We start from the raw sequence: 20749 nt of genomic DNA on the forward strand, positions 1-20749 counted from the left end.
GGCTGTCCATGGGCATGGAACAGGTTGGGTAGCACTGGTCCATCATTTCCCCAGTTCACAGTGCTCCCCAGACCACTGGAAGTTGTTCATTCTCCTGGGTCGGGCTCCTACAGAAACTGTCTCAGAATGAAGTCCATGGCTATACTGGGAGCTCCCTTGGAACCCTTTATGACCTCTTCTATAACTCCAGGGTACTGCTGAGTGTCATGTACCTCATGGTGGAAAATATTCGCCTGGAGCGAGAGACTGATTCCTGCACATGGAGGACAGCCCGGGAGACCTTCCGCACTGAGCTGAGTAAGAGGTGGCACTTAAATGGAGCTGGGGTGCTTCCTCTCTGATAGAGGAGAGTAATATAGTAGCTGTTTCCAGGGAGCAGTCAGCCTCCCCTCTCCTTTTATCCTTTTAAAAATTTACATCCTTAGTACCAGAGACATAGCTCAAAAGGCTGAACGCATGCTTGTTTGCTTGTATGCAGGAGGCCTGAGTTCAATCTCTAGTACCATGGTTCCCTAAGCACACACTGGGAGTAACCTCTAAGCACCTCCAGGTGTGGTCCAAATATCAAAAGAAAATTCACATCCTCTTGTTTAGAAGTCTGATATTATGAATCTCAAGCACTAAGCACTGACTCAGTTGTTCCCTGTCTCTGATATCACAGTCATGTGTCTTTTCTATGCTTTAGTTTTTCTTGCTATATGTGGGAGTCAACATCCCTCTCTCATTCCATCACTTGTCTTGCATGCAACAGACCTTTTTGATCCCAGCACCAGATATGTCCCCCAAACACCTCTAGGGGTCACTTCTGAGTACAGAGCCAGAACTAGTCCCTGAGCACTACCCTATATGTCTCCAACCCCTCCACCCCCCAAATACAAACAAAAAATGACTTGAATCACCATAAAAACAGAGAAAAACTCTGTTCAAATGCAATTTGATGTTTTCACCAGACAGGTATAAAGCTCTATAGGATATATCAGACAGTCATTGATGTGAGAAAGTAAGGTCTGGGTTCTTTAGCCAGAAAGCATAATGTTTATTAATGGTACTTCTAGACTGCCACCTACTCCCAAGTTTGGGCTACTCCATTTAATCTCTATGGACTCTCTTTCTCCCCTTGAGAGACTTCCCTTTGGGACTTCTTTATATCTCTTTGTATTGCGGAGAGAGGGTGGTATTTTGGGGCCACATCAGCATCAGCTACATGCGAGGCAAATGTCTTTTTATTTTTTTAAATATGGAACACTTTATGAATTTTCATGTCATTCTTGTTCAGGGGCCATGCTGATCTCTGTATTGTTCCAATTTTAGTATATGTACTTCCAAAGCAAACACAAATGTCTTAACTCCTGTCCTATCTCTTTGGCCCCTCCATCTCCTTCTTTGGGCTGAGCACTCAGTTCTACAAGGGAAAAAAAGTACCTTTCTCAGTGTGTTCAGAATTGGGGTTACCAGGGTAGGCCTTCAGTTACCACTTCCTTACTTGCTTGCCTCTCTCCATACCCCCAGGTTTCTCTATGCATCATGAGGAGCCTTTTGCCCTTCTTCTCTTCTCCATGGTAACAAAGTTCTGCAGTGGCCTGGCCCCCCACTTCCCCATAAAGAAAGTTCTCCTTCTTCTCTGGAAAGTGGTCATGGTGAGTAACTGGTTCTTCCCACTCCCTTCTCAGGTCAGCGGTGCCCTCTGCTATTTCAGTTTTTTCTAGTCTGATTCTAAGAGTGTGGAGCTGGGCAGAGGAATAAGGCAGCAGTTAACTTAACAACAAGGAGGTCCTAGAGAAGGCAGAGATTCCAGGTCAGAGCAAGTTATCTGCTTCTATTGAATTGATGAGAATCTCGCTGCACCTCACACTGAGAGCTGACATCGCAGAAAGAGCACTGCTGAGTAGTGAGACCTACCATCTGCTGATACTGATCAACCTCAAGAAACTCTCTGTGCCTCAATTTCTCTAGCTTTAAAATGGGGAATTATACCCTTTCCCTATCCAGAAAAATAAGACAATTTGCAACTACAAATGAATGGATCAAGAAGTTGTGGTACTTAGACATACTATGCAGGTATTTAGACAAACATTTATGCAGTATTTAGAATAATATGCAGCTCCAAGAAAGAACAAAATCATGCAATTTGCTGCAACATGAATGGAGCTAGGGAATATCACATTGAGTGAAATCAGTCATAAGGAAAGGGATAGCTAAAGAATCACCTCATTCATATGTGGGACTTAAAGATACATAGTGAAGTAGCAATAAAGAGTCAAAGGCAACATAAGGGAGAACTGATCAACACAATTAAATTTGAGGAGGTGTTGGAAGGGAGAGCATTGGGGTCCTTTGGAGGAGGGAGGTGCACACACTGGTGATGAATGTGGTGTTGAAATTATTTGCTTAAGAAACTATTATTTATAGTATTATAAACCACAGGATCTCAATTCTTTTTTAGCTTTTTGGGTCACACCTGGCGATGCACAGGGGTTATTCCTGGCTCTGCACTCAGGAATTACTCCTGGCGGTGCTCAGGGGACCATATGGGATGCTGGGATTTGAACCCAGGTTGGCCGCGTGCAAGGCAAACACCCTACCTGCTGTGCTATCGCTCCAGCCCCAGGATCTCAATTTTTAAAATAAAAATTAAAGATAAAATGAAGTCCTCCTAAATGTATGGTTGCAGCTCTGTTCCTTATATTCAACCCGATCCTTCATCTCTGGTTCCCACTACACAAGGTAAAAATATCTCCTCCAGGGTAGGCCTTCTAGGGAGACACACCATCAATTACCAAGGAAAATGAAGATGAGAAGTTTGTAGCATCTGAATATGTTCCTTAAAAAGGGAGATCCACATCTGGAGAGATAGTTCAGTAGTTTTTTTCATGCAGGGGACCCAGCTTTGATTCCCCGCACCACATGGTTCCCTGAGCACCATCAGGTATGGCCCTCAACAAAACAGGATACCCAGTTTTCTGATTTTCAGTGGAGAATTTCAGGAGTCCCTTTCCTTACTTCTACTGATGTTGCTAGTGCTAGGTTACTAAGTAATGACCCTGAGCTCCACAAGCTGGGGATAATGTTCACCTTTGCCCCTTCTTTCCTTATTCCCTAATAGAAGGGAGTCTGAGGGCATTAGAGGCTGTGGTTCTTCCTCTCCATCCGTGTGTTCCTGACTTCCCTCTCGTTCTCTCTCTTCTCTGCCCCTTAGTTTACCCTTGGGGGTTTCGAGCATCTGCAGGCTCTCAAAGTGAAGAAACGGGAAGAACTAGGCCTGCCTCCTCTGGCTGAGGACAGTATCCAGGTGGTGAAGAGCATGCGAGCCGCCTCCCCACCTTCTTACACACTTGACCTTGGGGAATCTCAACTGGCACCACCACCACCCTCCAAGCTTCGAGGCCGCCGTGGTTCTCGAAGGGTATGAACTGAAGTATACCATGGAGTTTTGAGACTGACTGATTGAGATTCCAAGCTAATCTGTATGTGGTAGGCAGGATAATAATTGAGCAGCTCATACTTCCCTTAGTCAGCCCTGAAAGACCAGCCTGAGGCCTTAGAGGAATCTAGATCTCCCAGCCTTGAGCTCCTGGCTGGCATGATATAACACTAATACACATCCTACAGCCATCTCTTATTCAGAGGCCACTGGCTTAGACTCAGCACCTGGAATTCCCTGGTGTCCTACCCACTAGTTACAGAACAGTTTTATGAGTAGAGATCTGGGACACCCAAATTGGGCTCCCAGCAAGACTACGTACCTGGGGGTAAGGCACTTTATCATTTTCTTGGCAGCTAAAAAGCCTTGCCCTGAGCCAGCTATGGTCCTCTATGGTTCTAGAACCAGAGACTGACTTTACAAGATGACTGCTTAAAGTTCTAAGTATAGATTGTATCTCAGGAAAGGTCAGAATGACAAGTTGATCTGAGCTTCCAACAGACACCCCCCGACTCACCTGTCTGGTCTACCTGCTTTTCCCATCTAAGATGAAACCGAACAGTCACACTCAGTAATCTCATCTATAGCATCTGCAATTTGGTTTTTTTAAACCTTTTTTTTTCTGTATAAAGTAATGCTTACTCACTGTAGAAAATTTGGAACAAATATAAAAATGTGAAGAAGGAAGAAAAAAACTCACCCACAAGCTTGACAACCAGAGGCAGTCACTGTTAACTTTTTGGCCTATTTCTGTCCAGTTTTTTTTTCCTTTCTGCTACAAGATTGAAAATTCCAAACTGGCTTCTCTCTGTCTTAGCAGTCAGCTTCTGTCCTCCTCTTCCTCAGTCTGCCAGCTGGTGTATGCTCATAGAAGGCACACTAATTAGATGTTCACCTAAGCAGAGCATAATTAGGAAGGAAAGTACTGGTTAAAAGAAAAGGCACTATTGCTTTCTAAAGCTAAATAACTATGACTTTGGGCTTAGTTCTGCTTTGTTCTCTGGCCAGTGACTTGCTGCCTGAGAACTGATTGTCTTGGGATTGTACCTAAGGGTTGAAGTGGGGGAGGGGATAACTGTCACAAGAGTTGGGTTGTTACCCCATGATTCCTGAAGTCTAGCTACCCCTGGGGAAGTGGGTGGCCACAGACCACGGTGCATAGGGTGCGATCTCTGTATACCTTCTCTCCCCTCCAGCAACTCCTCACTAAGCAGGACAGCCTGGATATCTACAATGAAAGAGACCTCTTTAAGGCAGAGGAACCAGCCGCAGAGGAGGAAGAGGAGTCCGCTGGTGATGGAGAACGAACCTTGGATGGAGAGTTAGACCTGCTGGAGCAGGACCCACTAGTGCCCCCTCCGCAGTCACAGGGTCCCCTTTCTGCTGAGCGGGTGGCCTTTCCCAAAGGCCTGCCCTGGGCTCCAAAGGTCAGGTAGGTTTTGTAGTACCAGGGAGCTTGAGCTTTGGGGTTCACTCACTTGCAGCCCAGGTGCTTCAGTGCACTGTGTATTCCAGTCTAGTAAACTGGGCTGGGAGTCAGAGAGATACTGAACAAATGAGAGCACATGCACCACAAGGGGTAGCCTCTGAGCACTGAGCCACAAGTGGACTCTAGGAACTGCCAGACTTAGCCCCCAAACTAATAAATACATAAAATAAATTCAGCTGGAAGTCAGAACTGGGTTTGAAATGTCTGCTGCTGGCTGCAGTTTTCCCTGTTGCTCCAGTCCTGACTAGAGGTGTGATAGCCCAGAAAGTTTCTCACTCATAAAGTTTGTATCTCTTCCTTCCTCTGAAATTTACCTCTCTACTATCCTCTCAGACAGAAGGACATTGAACACTTCTTGGAGATCAGCAGAAACAAGTTCATTGGATTCACTCTGGGGCAGTAAGTAGCCAGATGGTCTGGGCTGGTCACAGAGTGGGCCTTAGAGGCCTGCAGAGCAGGAGGGTTGGAATGGTAAATGTGGCCTGGTAGAACTGTTAGGCCATCAGCAACTTCCAGTAACAACATGGGGATATTTTATTCCTTTTTTTTTTTTTAAGAATGAAAAGGGTGAGAAAACCGAGGGAGTAGGTGATTATGTGAGATAGGGGGAAAAGGCAGAGAGCAGGGAGGGAGTGTGAAGGAGGGAGAGAGAAAGTGAGAAATCATCCTTGAGATCTTTCAAAGGATTTTTTCCCTCTCAGTTTCCTGAGCTTTAATGTCCCTAACTAGATGTATAAGACCTATAGCAGTAAGTCATGGGTTTACCTTATAAATTTTAGTTTCCTCATGTAATTGGCTTACATGGTTCTTAGGGGTCCTTCATGCATGGTGGGCTAGAATTCTGTGTAGAAGATGTGATCACAACGGGTCCAGCAGATCTAATTCTCCCCTCACCAGTCCTCCCCATTGCCTCTACAAAAACCGAGAGGTTTCATCACTATCAAATCTGTCTTTGGGCTGTGTGCCCTTTTAAGTAGTAACCTACCATTTTTGGACAAAGACCCCAAAAGAATACAGAAGTACTAATTTTTAGAGGCCAGAGTGATAGTACAGCTTGCCTTGTACATGACTTGTCCAGGTTCTATCCCTGGTATCACCATCAGGTCCCCTGATCCCCACGAGGAGTGATCCCTGTCTGCAGAGATAGGAGTAAGCCCTGAGCACAGCCAGCTGTGACCAGAAAGACCAAAACTAAACTAATTTTCAGGAAGCAGAGTGATAGCTCAAGCAGTTAGAGCAAATGACTTGCATGAAGAGCCCCTGAATTCAATCCCTAACAACCACATGCCCCCCTCCAAATTCAACACCATAGGGCCTGAGCAGCACTGCATCACCAGACTGAACTTTGAACCTCCAGGTCCTCACAATTGGGCCAAGTATAGCCAATAGTGATACCTAGACTCCCTGAGCACTCTTGGGAGGCCTCCACCCCAAAATTTTCTAATTTGGGGAGAATATTGAAAATGCCAGGTATGGCATTGTTCTTTTTGTGTCCTGAGGCAATGATGGGAGGTTTGGAAGCTTGCAGAGGAAGACCAGAGGCTGAAAGTGATGTAGTCCATGTGATTCCAGGAGCCACTGATAGCTCTCTCTTCTTATGAAGCTTCTGATCTGCTTTGCTTTGGCATTTCACAGGGACACGGATACCTTGGTTGGATTACCCAGGCCTATCCACGAGAGTGTAAAGACCCTAAAGCAGGTGAACAGGGTGGGCTCTCGGTCTCCATGCATGTAGCTGTCAAGGCAAGTTGGATTACTAGGGTTCTGGGTGCTGGGTATGACTCTTCAACCAGAAACATGCTGAGGCTGTTACTCTACATTTCCACTGCAGGCAGTTTGACCAAAGAGGACAGTATCTGCTTGCATGCCACTTACCCAGTTTCCTACATTTAACTGGATAAAGAGTTCTTTTTTTCCTTCTTTCTTTCTTTTTTTCTTTTTCTTTCTTTCTTTCTTTCTTTCTTTCTTTCTTTCTTTCTTTCTTTCTTTCTTTCTTTTCTTCCTCTTTCTCCTCCTCCTCCTTCTCCTTCTCTTCCTCCTCTTCCTCCTCCTCTTCCTCTTTCTCCTCCTTCCATACCTCCTCACCCATACTCTTTATTCATGTGTTTTATTACTAAAAAAATGTAGGACAGTGGTCCAGGGATGAGCACCTGTTTTTGTGCCCTGTCCTGGCACTTTACTGAAGGTGAATACTCCAGTACTTGCTGCTCTTTGACAAATACGGAAACATGGGATAAACAGGAACACTGTGAAACACTTTGTTCAGTGTAATTGCTGTGAAGGTGAATAAGAATTCTGCCTTAGAGAGTATGTGATCTGTTTATGGGTGACAGACCCATAAACAAGCATTTTCTTGTCCCTGGGGAAGTTATGCAGCAGGCAGGCACATGTGTGACTGAGTCCCTCAGCCTCTTGATGTCTTATGTTCCCCAGCACAAGTACATCTCCATCGCAGATGTTCAGATCAAGAACGAGGAGGAGCTGGAGAAGTGCCCCATGTCTCTGGTGAGTCAGGGGGTCCTGCACAGCAGGCGGGTGGAGGAAATCTGTCTGCAGTGCTGTCAGAGAGCATGTGGGCCTGCTGTGGTCTCTTACTGTGTGCCAGGCAAGACAAGATCCCCACATTCCCAATATAGTCAAGATAGAGGAAAACTCTGGAAGACTGTCAGAGGATTGAAATGCAGTAGAGAATAGAATGGCAAGATAGAAGTAACATAAGCTGATCATCAAGATAGGTCACCTCTGAGAAGGTGACGATTAAATAAGGTCTGAGGAATCCGAAGGCCCCAACCACAAAAAGGAAACAAGATTCTAAGCAGAGTAAGCAGCCTTCCTTAGAAAGGTGAGAGCAATTTGACAGTGTAAGAGAGAGAAGGCAGGTAGGCCAGTGTGACAAGCACAGGCACAAGGTATGTGTGTAAAGATGAAGACAGGAGTGGCTTTAGGTCTCTTTATTCATATTGCATGAGAAAAGCTTAGAGTTGATTCACGAGGCAAAGGGAAGCCACTGGAGACTGTAAATGACATTATCTGATTTTTAACAATTGACTTCTCTGTAATCACTGACCAAGAAAGAGTGGAAGCAGGGAGATTGGTTGGGAAACTTCAAAGAGTCAAAGAAAAGGTTCAAGAGATGGCTGAGTAGCTAAAAGCTGTTTTACAAAACTAGAGTCATGAGTTTGATTCCCTAGTGCCACCCACGTGTGCTGTGTGATCCCTGCTCTCTTGTCTGGGTCTCTGGCCGCACAACAGTGTCTGATCCCAGGTAACACTATAGCTAATGAGGTGTATATTGTAGCCAGCAGCGTGACCCTTAGCTAGCACGTTTGTGAGTACCACAGCACCCCCAGAGATCACAACAGAATGTTTGTGAGCACCACAACTGAATAAGTATGACCCTGTGAGATGCCCCACACCCCCAAAAAAAGCATCACATGGAAGTCTATATAATCTCTAGTCATTATGACAACAACAGCAGCAAAGGGAAGGGAGTAAAAGTTCAAATAAAAGATGATGTTGAGCTGCCCGAGCCCATGTTCTCCTTGTGGCTGAGCACATGTTGTGCGTAAGCACATGTGTCGCCCACATCTCCCTTCTCGAGTTGTGTACTTTCATGCTTTCCTATCTAATGGGGTGTGTGTAGGGGCTCTCTCCACCCTTGGAGAAGCCCGGATTCTCTCCTGAGTGTGTTACTGTCTCTCTTACTCGCCACTCTCCCACTTTTCTCTTCCTCCTTCCCTTCAAAAATCCTCCAAATAAAAATCTGTTTTACTTAAAAAAAAAAAAAGACGATGTTGACCTGGGAGGGAGTGGAATTGTGGAGAGAGTGGGAAATGGATGAATTTGGTCTCTATTTAGACATGCAGTGACAACGTAAGAATAAATACAATTAGCCAAGATAGCAAATTGTTTTTTATCATGAGTCTGTTTTTATTATACTTAGTTTATAACCCATTAAACACATATCTAGTCAAGCAATTGTTTATATAATTATAGAGTTCTAGAGAAAGGAATGACTTAGAGAAATAGATCTGGGGTCGGTTAATTTATGCATAACATTAAAAGCCAGAGATCTAGTTGAGGTAATCCAGGGAGGGAGTAGAGATCTAGAGAACAATTGGAGCTCAGGACAAAACCTTAGAATATTGAAGGTGAGAGAGTCAGGAAAGGAGCAGCAAAGAAAAAACACTCAGTGAGATGGGGTGGGGGGAGGACCTGGAGAATGTAAGTCCATAACCATCAGGGAAAGGTTTTTAGAAGGTCATGGTCACCTGTGTCAGATGCTATTAATTAATAGTGTTGGATAAATCAGTTCCCCCTTGGGTTTGACACCCTGAAGATAACTAGTAATTCCAAAAAGAGAACCTCAGTAGTGTGTAGATGCTTAGGTGGAGTATGTTGGAAGAGGATTGGGGATAGACTGCATGGAATTTTTGTAGTGATGAGAAGGCTGGAAATAGGATGGCAGTCACGGAAGGATTCCAGCTCAAGGTGGGTGTTTCACAGGCATGAACATACCCTCAAAGACCAGCAGGAGAGGAGATAATTCAGAACGGAGGATTTCAGCAGAGTGAATACGTACAAGATTCCCAGCTCATATGGGAGTTTGGCCTCTGACAGAGCATGGGCAGTGTGGAAGGAAATTAGAGACTCGGGTAGATTTGTGTTGAGAAGATGATGTTGCCCGGGTCTAGCTGCTGGTTTTTTTTTTTATGACATGTAAGAAAAGGTCAGCAACATATGGAGAGACTTGGATTGTAGGGCAAGGGGGGTTGGTTTTGGTTTAAAGAAAGGAAATGACATGAAATAGGTTATTCAGAGATCAGCTAAGTGGATGTGCAAGGAGTGCCAGGATTTACTGAATGCCTGCTTAGTACTGGTATCCATCCAGTGGGCTATAGAGATAGTAGAGGAGTTAGGGGACTTGTCTAGGGATAGGCACTCAGCCTATTCTGGTCCTCTGGCATCCAGTGGATCCCAGCAACAGCAGAAATAACTCCCAAGCTCAGAATCAGGACTAAGGCCCAAAGCTCTGCTCTGTGAGGCCCCAATCCTAGCTAGGTTCTGACCCAGCTCCTAGGTGGAACTTCTTACTTCTGATTTAGCATGGGACGTGGAAGGAATTCTGCGTTGATTCCAGATAATGAGAAAACTGGGAGTCATAGCTTCAGGGCTGGCAGAGGTGGTTCATACTGGCCCATTAATCCTAGAGAAGAAACTAGGGAGGTGGGGTTGCGGAGGGGAAGTACCCAATCTTACAAGGTGAGTCATTAACATCTAGGATAAGAAGCTAAACCTTACTCTCATCTAATTCTCTTTTCATACCACTTTGCACAACTCAGAAGATGAAGCCTTTGGCCACCTGGGAAATGGCCCAAGCTAACTGTCTTTTCTCCCTTAGGGGGAAGAGGTGGTACCAGAGACACCATGTGAGATCCTCTACCAGGGTATGCTGTACAGCCTCCCCCAGTACATGGTAAGGATGCCCCTGGGCTAAGCTGCCCTTCTCTGCTGCAAGGAACAGACAACTAGCTAGTCCATAGTCATTTGAGCTGAGTGTCTATCCCTAGAGCCTTCACCATTTGGGCAAGGTGCTCTAATAGAATCAGACTTTCCTCCAAATTCTCCTCCAGGCTGTTCTCCCAGGCCCTCTGGCAGGGTGAAGAATAAGGTGGGGTCTCTGTGATATACTGGAAGTTTACTATGGTCTATTATTCCTAGTGAGGCTTCTTAAAAATTTCCCACTTGTAATTATGATATTTTCATGAAAAACCCAGCATATAAAAAATTGCTATAGAGATCAAACATTTTCTTAAAAGAAATCATAAATTAATTTTCTGTAAATTCATTTGTTTTGGTTTTGGGGCTACAGCTAGTGATACATAGGGGTTACTCCTGGTTCTGCACTCAGGAATTACTCCTACTAGTGCTCGGAGAGCATATGAGATGCTGAGGATCAAACCCAGACTGGTATGTGCAAGACAGATGCCCTACCTGCTATACTATTGCTCCGCCCCCATAAACTTATCTTAAAACAAATTGTCCATGACTCTTGTGTTTAGTAGCATGATATAAGAATCTAAGTCCTAGATAGCCTTAGGCTGGTCATGGTAAGGAAGCTAAAGGTTGGGGTCAGAGGGAGAAAAAAGATTGAGGTGGACTGGAGAGATAGTACAGTGATTAGAGCACTTACCTTGCACTTGGCCAACCCAGGTTCAATCCTCAGCACTCCATAGGGACTCCAGGCCTGCCAGGAGTGATTCCTGCATGCAGACCCAGGAGTAAGCCCTGAGCACTGCCAGGTGTGGCCCAGAAAAACAAAAACGAATAAACAAAACAAATGAAAAAGTGAGGGAAAAGAACTTGCTTAGCCCTGATAGAATCGCCCCTTGTGCCTTGCACACTCCTCTTAAAGCAGAACAGGCAGTGAGCTCCTTTCTGGCTCTCTCCTTTGACTCTCATGAGGCACCTGCTCACCCTTCTAGAGGCTGGGCACTTGATCACTGAAGAACTTAGAGAAGAGCCTGGCCGAATCGAATGAACAGGATGGGGTTTTCGTTCTCTGCTTCCCAGATTGCCCTGCTTAAGATCCTGCTGGCTGCAGCCCCTACCTCCAAGGCTAAGACAGACTCTATCAACATCCTGGCGGATGTCCTGCCGGAGGAGATGCCGTGAGTGCTTCAGCGGACAGCTGCTGGGCGCTGGCTGTCTTGTCCATGAGGGCTCCAGCCCCTAGCCCACCTTGTTACACAGAGAGAGATCATCTCCAAAGAGGTCTCCCTCCCCACGCCAGCAGCCCGTCCATACAGTTCTGTCTGCTGTGCTCTTTTCAGCTCAGAACTGAGGGTCTGGAGGGCGACATCTGTGCCAGTGATTAGTTACTCGGGTATGTGGGTGCACATTGCCAAGGGATGAACTTGTCAAAGGAGAAAGATTGGAGGAGCTTCCTCCAGACAGGCTCGTAAGTGGGAACCTCGGAGGTTTCCCTAGCACAGAGCATCTCATATCCTAAATCTGGCTTCTTATGTAGATAGTTTCCAACCCAAACACCTGGGTCCTTGTAGACCTCTACATGAGACACTCCCTCTGCCCCTTCTCTTCTCCCTATTGTAGGGTTACTGTTCTCCAGAGCATGAAGCTTGGCATCGATGTGAACAGGCACAAGGAAATCATTGTAAAGAGTATTTCTGCCCTGCTCCTACTACTCCTCAAACACTTCAAACTGAACCACATTTACCAGGTGAGCAGCCAGAAATCTCTTCCCAGGCCCCAGGAGCTTCCCAAAAGCCCTTACAATCCTGCAGAGCATCTTTCCAGTTTATCATGTTCTCATTCAGGGATTCTACTTCTTTTTTATTCCTCCGCCCCTCTTGGAGACCCCAGCAAGCTACTGGGAGTATCTAGCCCATACAGCAGAGCCTTGCAAGCTACCTGTGGTATATTCAATATGCCAAAAACAGTAACTACAAGTCTCACAATGGAGACGTTACTGGTGCCCGCTCCAGCAAATCTATGAGCAACGGGATGACAGTGACAGACAGTGACAGTGAATCACTGTGAAATACAGTTGCAAACTTACTAATTTTTGTGTTTGTATTTCAGTCAGACAATGATCGTTTACCCATCCCTCCATCAGTGCCCATTCTCCTCCACCAGTGTTCCAAGTATCCCTCCTACCAACCCCACCCCCTCCCCCACCACTCCACTCCGCCTCTGTGGCAGGGCATTCCTTTTTGTTCTCTCTCCTTTTGGGTGTTGTGATTTGCAATAGAGATATTGAGTGGCCATCATGTTTGGTCTATAGTCTATTTTTGGCACGCATGTTTCAACCCTAACGGGTCCTCCCAATATCCTTTATTTGGTGTTCCCTTCTCTATCTGAGCTGCCTTTTCCCCCAGCATGTGAGGCCGGTTTCCAAGCCATGAAGCAGACCTCCTGATCCTTAGAGACTACTCTTGGTTGTTAGTCTCCCATTCTGCTACTTTATATTCCACAGACTAGTGCAATATTTCTATGTCCCTCTCTTTCTGACTAATTTCACTTAGCATGATATTTTCCATGTTGATCCACTTATATGCAAATTTCATGACTTCATCTTTCCTAACAGCTGTATAGTATTCCATTGTGTAGATGTACCAAAATTTCTTTAACCAGTCACTGGTCGAACTCTACAAGAAGAAAACATCCAACCCCATCAGAAAATGGGGTGATGAAATGAAAAGAAACTTTCTCAAAGAAGAAATCCAAATGGTTAAAAGGCACATGAGAAAATGCTCTACATCACTAATCATCAGGGAGATGCAGATTAAAACAACAGTGAGATATCATCTCACACCACAGAGACTGGCCCACATCCAAAAGAACAAAAACAACTGGTGTTGGCGCGGATGTGGGGAGAAAGGGATTCTCCTTCACTGTTGGTGGGAATGCTGACTGGTTTAGCCCTTTTGGAAAACAATATGGTCAATTCTCAAAACATTAGAAATTGAGCTCCCATTTGACCCAGCAATACCACTCCTGGGAATATATCCCGGAGAGGAAAAAAAGTACAGTAGAAATGACATCTGCATTTATATCTTCATTGCAGCACTGTTTACAATAGCCCAAATCTGGAAAAAACCCGAGTTCTCATTCAGGGATTCTAGATCTGCTGCCCAAGCTTGGGGCTTAGGGATGGGTGTAAGATGGTGAACTTTTCTAGAAAGATCCTTGGAACATTATCCCTAGATTATGGGTCAGAATCAGCTCTTGGGAATTAATATACCTAGCCAGTTTTTAAAAGTAGTGAAAGGTAGAATTCAAGCATTTTACTTAGAAATGGCAGGAGAGAGTATGTTGTACATAGTTTTCTGTCTGGGGAGGACTTTTTTAAAAAAATTAGTGATATAATTCTGAAGAGCACACAGTTCTGACTCTTAAGGGCTTTGATGTAAAGAAAATTATATATAAATAGCCAATTAAGGATCATAAGTGGTGTGACGCAGTAAAGCATTAGCTGCAATGCAAACACCTACTCCAACCTGACCTGCTAACCTGAGTCCTAAGGGAACATGTTCAAGGCGAAACCACCAGGATACAGGAGTGTCCAGGAAGGATAGGATGCATTTGAAAGAGGAAAACCCTATATTTGTGGAGATCCAGAGGGGACAGAGCAGAGATCTTTAGGGAGGAATTAACTCTTATCCCTGGGGCTGGGGCAGGAGGTGGCCTAGCTCTCAGCCAGATGCAGGTCAGAAGGCCTGTGATTGGATACAGTGTTGTGGGCCTACCTCTGGCCCTCTGTGTGAAGCCTCTATGGGATGCCCATGTGGTCTCGTTCAATTCCAACCCTCTGAGCTGGCTCATATTTATTCCCTTATCTAGTTGAGGAAATTGAGGCCAATAAGTGGTAACCTGCATCCCTGTTCCTTGACATCCCAACAAGTTTGAATTTGATCCCATGGACATTGCTGAGATGTGGGGCAAGATAGGTCCTGTGAATGATCGCTCTTCATTGAGCCATGAGGAGAGGGTAGATTCTCATTCCTATAGAGGTGACTGCATGTTCCTCCTAAGAAGTCAGAATCTAGCTTGAGGGTGGGAGAGTGAATCCTCATAGTTCAGGGGGGCCTCTTCAGGCTGCATGTTCATAGCACGTTTGATGTTATAAGCGGGAGACTTTATGTTTGAGTAACTTCAAAGATCTCAAAATGTGTCTGGGTGTTCTGGATACTCCCACTTCTGCCAATGTTTGCTAAGCAGCAGTAGGGCTGGGAAGAGGAGGGGTGGGTGGGAGTTAGCGTTCTCAGTGAGAAGAACAGAGAACAAGGGATGTACGTTTCTGACTGTTTCTCTTGGTGGGAAGCATGTGGAAAGACAGACAGGTGGGTGGCTCTATGAGCCTTAGCAGCATGCATCATTACCAGTGAATCCTGGCACGGCCACAGACCCTCCTCAAACTGAAAAAAGGGTTTCCATCACTTTTCTGATGTTTTTTGGCCCAGAATTGAAAATCTAAGTTCTGAATCTGGAGACAAGGTGTGTGTCTGATGTTCCTTGGTGTATCAGGGAAAAAATCCATTTGAGTCACTTAGTGGCATTGCTCCATTAGGTCTGCCTGGGACACAAGCCTCCTCCAGATTCAACAGAACAAAGTGACGCTCCTTTGTTCTAGTGTTCACATCAAAGAGATCTTGGAGTGAAGGACTGTTGCTACTTCTTCATGAAGTAAGATACTGAGATTCTAAGTACAGGGAATACTACAGCAACCCCACCAGACCCTTGCTGGCACCCACATTCCAGTGATGCGAGCATCCTCCAGGCAGACTGAGTGATGCCAGCAGTTGCAGAGAGTCAGCTGCCCTGTCCCTGCACTGTCAGTCACAGTTGAAACACTGGGCCAGAGGTTCAGTCTGGAAAACATCTCCCTTAGAGAATTTTCCTTTTCCTGTTAAGCTTAGGAACAGATCTCACAGCAATGCAATTGATCTGGAGTTGGATTTTCTTTCTGGTTTATGTTTAGTGCTTTAGGTCAGTACTTTACAGCATAGGCACATCGCAGATTACAGGCTCCGTACCTAATGATTTCTCACTTCCCAGATAGGCAGCCAGACACACAAATCCAGTGAATGTTCTTAGGAGTGGCCATTAGACTTATACTTACCTCTTTTTTTCTCATGGATACCTTCTAGTTTCAGCACAAATAAGCAGCACTTTCTGCTCTAATCTTTTATTTCAGTTTGAATATGTGTCACAACATCTGGTATTTGCCAACTGCATTCCATTGATCTTGAAGTTCTTCAATCAAAATATCTTGTCCTACATCACAGCCAAGAACAGGTATGTGCTCTAGACAGTTTTAGTTCAAAGGGCATTTGGGGATGGTTGAGAAAATCACATCATCTATGAGACTTTCTGTTCTTCTGATCTCCCCAGTCTCTTCTGTATTATTGCTGTCTTGGTTAAATTTAATTTCTTTAAAGTGTTAGCTGCTGAGGGATATGCTTGGCCTCTCCATGGAAGTATACTATCTTCTTAATTTTAAAAAATGAGTCAGAGATATGAAAGTGTAACAGTGATATCTCAGTCCTGTGACTGATCCAGAAATATTTTTTCTCAAACAGCCTGCTTGTCTCACCAACCATGATCTTAATATAACTCATAAGCTGGATCAATTAAACTACTTTGTTCATCTATGAAATACTATACAAAATTTATAATTGAAAGTAAAGAACAGACCCTCTTTTAGATCTATATACAGTTTTTGTTTATTTTGGTTTGCTTTGTATTTTTTTCGGGGGTCCACACCCAGTGGTACTTAGGACTTACTCCTAGCTTTGTACCAAGGATTACTTCTGGTGGCCTCAGGGGCCCATATGTGGTGCCAGAGATCAAACCCAGGTTTGTTGGGGCTGGAGCAATAGCACAGCGGGTAGGGCGTTTGCCTTTCACGCGGCCGACCCGGGTTCGATTCCCAGCATCCCATATGGTCCCCTGAGCACCGCTAGGAGTCATTCCTGAGTGCAGAGCCAGGAGTAACCCCTGTGCATCGCCAGGTGTGACCCAAAAAGCAAAAAAAAAAAAAAAACAAAACAAAACAAAAAAAAAACCCAGGTTTGTTGTGTGCAAGGCAAGTGTCTTACCTTCTGTACTACCTCTCCTGCCTCTCTATTTGTAGTTTTTAGAAAAATGTTATTTTTCATTCCCATCTAATTTTCTCAGAAATAATAAGAGGTATTGCAAACTTATTCTCATTTTACTAGTTAGGAAACAAATTTAGAGAGTTTAATTAAGTTGTTCTAATTAACATTACTGTAGGACCAGGGATGTGTGTCAGCAGTATAGCACTTGCCCTAGTGCCATAGTATGAGGTCCTGGATCCAATCCCCAGAATCACAAAAATAAAAATAATTAAGATAGGGGGCCACACTTGCCTTGCACATGACTGACCTGGGTTTGATACCAGCACCCCATATGGTTCCCCAAGCACCACCAGGAGTTTCCCTGAGCACAGAGCTAGAAATAAGCCATCAGCACTGCAGGTGTTATTAAAAAAAATACATATATATATACATATATATATATACACACACTAGTATACACTAGTGACACCCCTTTTAGTAAACCCCAGAACTAGGATTAGAACACAAGCTTCTTCATGTACACAGATAGCTTTCTATTCCTCTAGCCAGTTGGGGATTTGGGTAGTGAGGAGGTAGTGTGGATCCTTAGTTTGCTACTTCACTCGGACTAGAAGCAGGTTAATCAGAGTTTACCAGAGGCAAATTTCCTAAAGTATCACTGTTCTGATACTTGCAGTGAGTGGAGAGGGACCAGAAGATGTTGCTTCGGGGGCTGGAGCGATAGCACAGCGGGTAGGGCGTTTGCCTTGCACACGTTCGAATCCCAGCCAACCCAAGTTCGAATCCCAGCATCCCATATGGTCCCCTGAGCACCTCCAGGAGTAATTCCTGAGTGCAGAGCCAGGAGTAACCCCTGTGCATCGCCGGGTGTGACCCAAAAAAGCAAAAAAAAAAGAAGAAGAAGAAGATTTTGCTTCACCCACCTGCATTGCCTGAAATTCCAGCATGGAGAGGCAGCCTACTTCCATGTAATTCAAAATACATATACGCCCCCATTAGAACCTCCAGCCATGAGACCTGGATTCTTGACCTGGATTTGCCATTTGCTATGTAATCTAAGCAATACACTGTTTCTTTGCACTATATCCTTCCTGTATCATAAAGCTTCATCGAGCAGGTTGGGGTTAGGGAGATTGGACAATGCTGGGGATCAAACCAGGGTTGGCCACACGCAATTCAAGTGCTTTACCCCTGTACTATCTATCCAGCCTCTCATAGTGCTTTTATAAGTAATTGTATGATAAACAGGGCTAGATAGGTAGCACAGTATAAGGATTAAGACTATTCTTTGCATGCAACCAACTCCAATTTTTTAAAGATTTTTTTAAAAAAATTTTCATTAGAGTTGTTCACAGTAATTGATTACATTCAATATTTCAACACCAGGGGCTGGAGAGATAGCACAGCGGGTAGGGCGTTTGCCTTGCACTCGGCCGACCCGGGTTCAAATCCCAGCATCCCATATGGTCCCCTGAGCACGGCCAAGGGTAATTCCTGAGTACAGAGCCAAGAGTAACCCCTGTGCATCTCCAGGTGTGACCCAAAAAGAAAAAAAAAAAAATTTCAACACCAATCCCACCACCATTATACCTTCCTACCACAATTATTTCAGATTTTCCCACCATCACCCAAGCCTGCCCCAAAGGCAGATGATTAATAATTTTTTTATTGCTTGCTATGAATAATTGACTAAAAATGATCCAAAAATGTTTTCTTAGGGCTGGAGCAATAGCACAGCGGGTAGGGCATTTGCCTTGCATGTAGCCGACCCAGGTTTGATTCCCAGTATCCCATATGGTCCCCTGAGTGTAGAGCCAGGAGTAATCCCTGTGTGTCACCAGCTGTGACCCAAAAAGAAAAAAAAAGTTTTATTAGAGGAAAGTGTGTGAAAATTGAAAATTGTTATATCTCATCTCGGAACCATTAAGCCCCTGTATTAGAGATCACTAACATGTTGGATGGTGATTTGGGGGTCCAGAGGCACCTATGCCATGTGTTACTCTCTTCTGAAATTCATTTGTGAGTCTCTGAATCATGGCCTTTAATGCGATTAAATGGCCTCCAGAGGTGGTTCATGGGCATGACTGACAGGAAACTGGAAGCACAGAGAAATGGGAGGAGGGGCCTGTCCCCAAGTCCGCAAACCTGGAGAGTTCAGTCACAAGTTCCGCTTACCTGTGTTTTTCAGCAGATTCAATCTCATGTGTGGGGTACTTGGGGCAAGCCTATGGAGGTCAGCCATGATCGTGGCAGCGATTGGCTTCTGGAGGTTTGTGGCTGCCAGGGATTCTTTTGTGGCAGGTGAAGGAACACACCTGCCCCCTCTGAGGTACCTGGATGAAATCAGCGCAGAGTGGGAAGAGATCTCTGCAGTGTTATGGTCTCTCCTGAGATTCATTTGTGGCCAACTCTAATTTGATCCCCAGTTTGATCATATCCCTGAGCATTGCCAGAAATGACCCTTGAACACTGCCAGTGTGGCCCAAAACCAAAAATATAAACACAGTCATAGGTCTGTAAACACTTTCTGTTTGGGGGAAACATTAGAGAATCGGGTTTTTTCCTAACTATGTAGAGTCCTGGGCACTAAGACCCTTAAATAATAGTGGGGCCTGGGGCTGGAACCATACATATGGTGTACTATACACGGGTGGGTGAAAGCATGTCCCCTTAACAGAATATTAGTGGAAGAAAGGTAGGGTGCTTACCTTGAATACAACCAATCTGGGAATGTTCCCCGGAATCCTATCTGGCCCCCTGAGTCTTCGAGAAGTGATCCCAGAGCACAGATCCAGAAATAAGTCCTAAGCACTGCTGGATGTGACCCAAAAGTAAAGAAACAACAAAAATTGTGGGACTTGGGGCCAGAGCCATAGTACAGCAGGTAAGGTGCTAGCTTTGTATGCAACTGACCCAGGTTCTATTCCTTGTATCCCTAAGCACCGCCATGAGTGATCCCCAAGCTCAGAGCCAGGAGTAAGTCTTGAGTACCACTGGGTTTGACACTCCACCCCCGTCAGAAAAAAAAAATACTTAGAGTAAACAATCCAAAAAATAATGGGGCTAGCTAGGCCAGAGCGATAGTATAGTGGATAGGGCACTTATGTTGCACCCAGCCAACCAAGCTTCAATCTTTGCCACCCCACATGGCCCCCCATCTCCACCAGGAGTGATCCCTGAGTGCAGAGCCAGGAAAAGTAGCCTGAGCATCATTGGGTGTAACTCAAAAACAAAACAATGGAACTACTAGAGAAAAAGAAGCCAGAGCTTTATATGAATGAAGGCAACAACTCCATGAGGGCACCTTTATGTATCTGTCATCCCTCTTGGGTATAAGTAACTGCAGTCGGTTGGACTTGCCCTCACAGAATGGGAAACCTGATAGAAGGAAATGTTAGGCTAACCGAGGCCAGGAATATACCTCTTCACCCTCAGGGACACCCAGAAACTCTCCCCTTCTTTGGATACCACATTTCTGGTCCTCCAGTCAGTATCCTCTTTCACTGACAAATAGCTTTGCCTGATGATCAGGCCACTTATTAAGAGATACCACATAAACCCCATATGTCCTGATGACACTTGAGAGATTGGACTTGTCTCAATTCCTGGTTCATGTTCCCAGAGTGATATGTCCACCATGAGTAGCCAGCTCTGACTGGGGAAATGAGGTATAAGAGCTGAATGTCCCTCTTGCACCCATAGACCAAGAAGGGGAAGACTAACAACCCAAAAATATCCATGGGATCTTATTTGGAGTTGGAAGGGTGGTAGTGTCAGACTACAGCTTGTAAGGTTGGACTGGATGTGGTGGGACTCTTGAGTGCCACCTGTAGGTTATGCCATTGAAACAGCCCACCAGAGACCCATCTCATCATTGCTGTTCCCTCTTGGCACTTTTGATCTAGACAATTTAGATTCTTGCAACTTTTTTTTTTTCATGCCTCTTTGGGCTAGGATTCAGTTCACTGAGGTGGAAAAAATCCATCTTGAATTTCCCACCCCCGTTTTTTGGACACCAACACCTCCTTTGCTAGGAGATGTTGTCAGTAGGAAGTGGGTAGAAAAGTGGATAAGCAGCCCAGAATCTTGTCCTAATGGGCAGGACTGGCAGATGGCAGAGAATCCAGGAGAGTGAATCAAGATGATAGGCAGCATTGAAGACATATCTACTGTGCTCTTTGCTCTGATTATCTTTGTTGATTTATTGAACAAAGGTAA

General features: G+C 44.9%; 1 protein-coding gene and 1 non-coding gene across 4 annotated transcripts in view; one reads left to right on the forward strand and one right to left on the reverse strand.

The window, feature by feature from the left end:
- Positions 1-20749, forward strand: part of STRIP2 (striatin interacting protein 2) — a 61637-nt gene that overhangs the window by 14356 nt on the left and 26532 nt on the right. For all 3 annotated transcript variants that reach the window (XM_004608267.2, XM_055139773.1, XM_055139770.1), the window contains 11 exons: positions 191-297; positions 1510-1637; positions 3197-3403; positions 4618-4853; positions 5244-5309; positions 6546-6609; positions 7344-7415; positions 10312-10386; positions 11484-11581; positions 12024-12150; positions 15628-15728. In XM_004608267.2, the coding sequence (XP_004608324.2) occupies positions 191-297; positions 1510-1637; positions 3197-3403; positions 4618-4853; positions 5244-5309; positions 6546-6609; positions 7344-7415; positions 10312-10386; positions 11484-11581; positions 12024-12150; positions 15628-15728 (1281 nt within the window). The remainder of the gene's footprint in view (positions 1-190; positions 298-1509; positions 1638-3196; positions 3404-4617; positions 4854-5243; positions 5310-6545; positions 6610-7343; positions 7416-10311; positions 10387-11483; positions 11582-12023; positions 12151-15627; positions 15729-20749) is intronic.
- Positions 1232-1335, reverse strand: LOC129401370 (U6 spliceosomal RNA). The gene has a single exon (XR_008628296.1). It is a non-coding gene; the product is annotated as a U6 spliceosomal RNA (small nuclear RNA).

The sequence above is a fragment of the Sorex araneus genome, chromosome 1 (genome assembly GCF_027595985.1).
Source record: "Sorex araneus isolate mSorAra2 chromosome 1, mSorAra2.pri, whole genome shotgun sequence".
Lineage (NCBI taxonomy): Eukaryota > Metazoa > Chordata > Mammalia > Eulipotyphla > Soricidae > Sorex > Sorex araneus.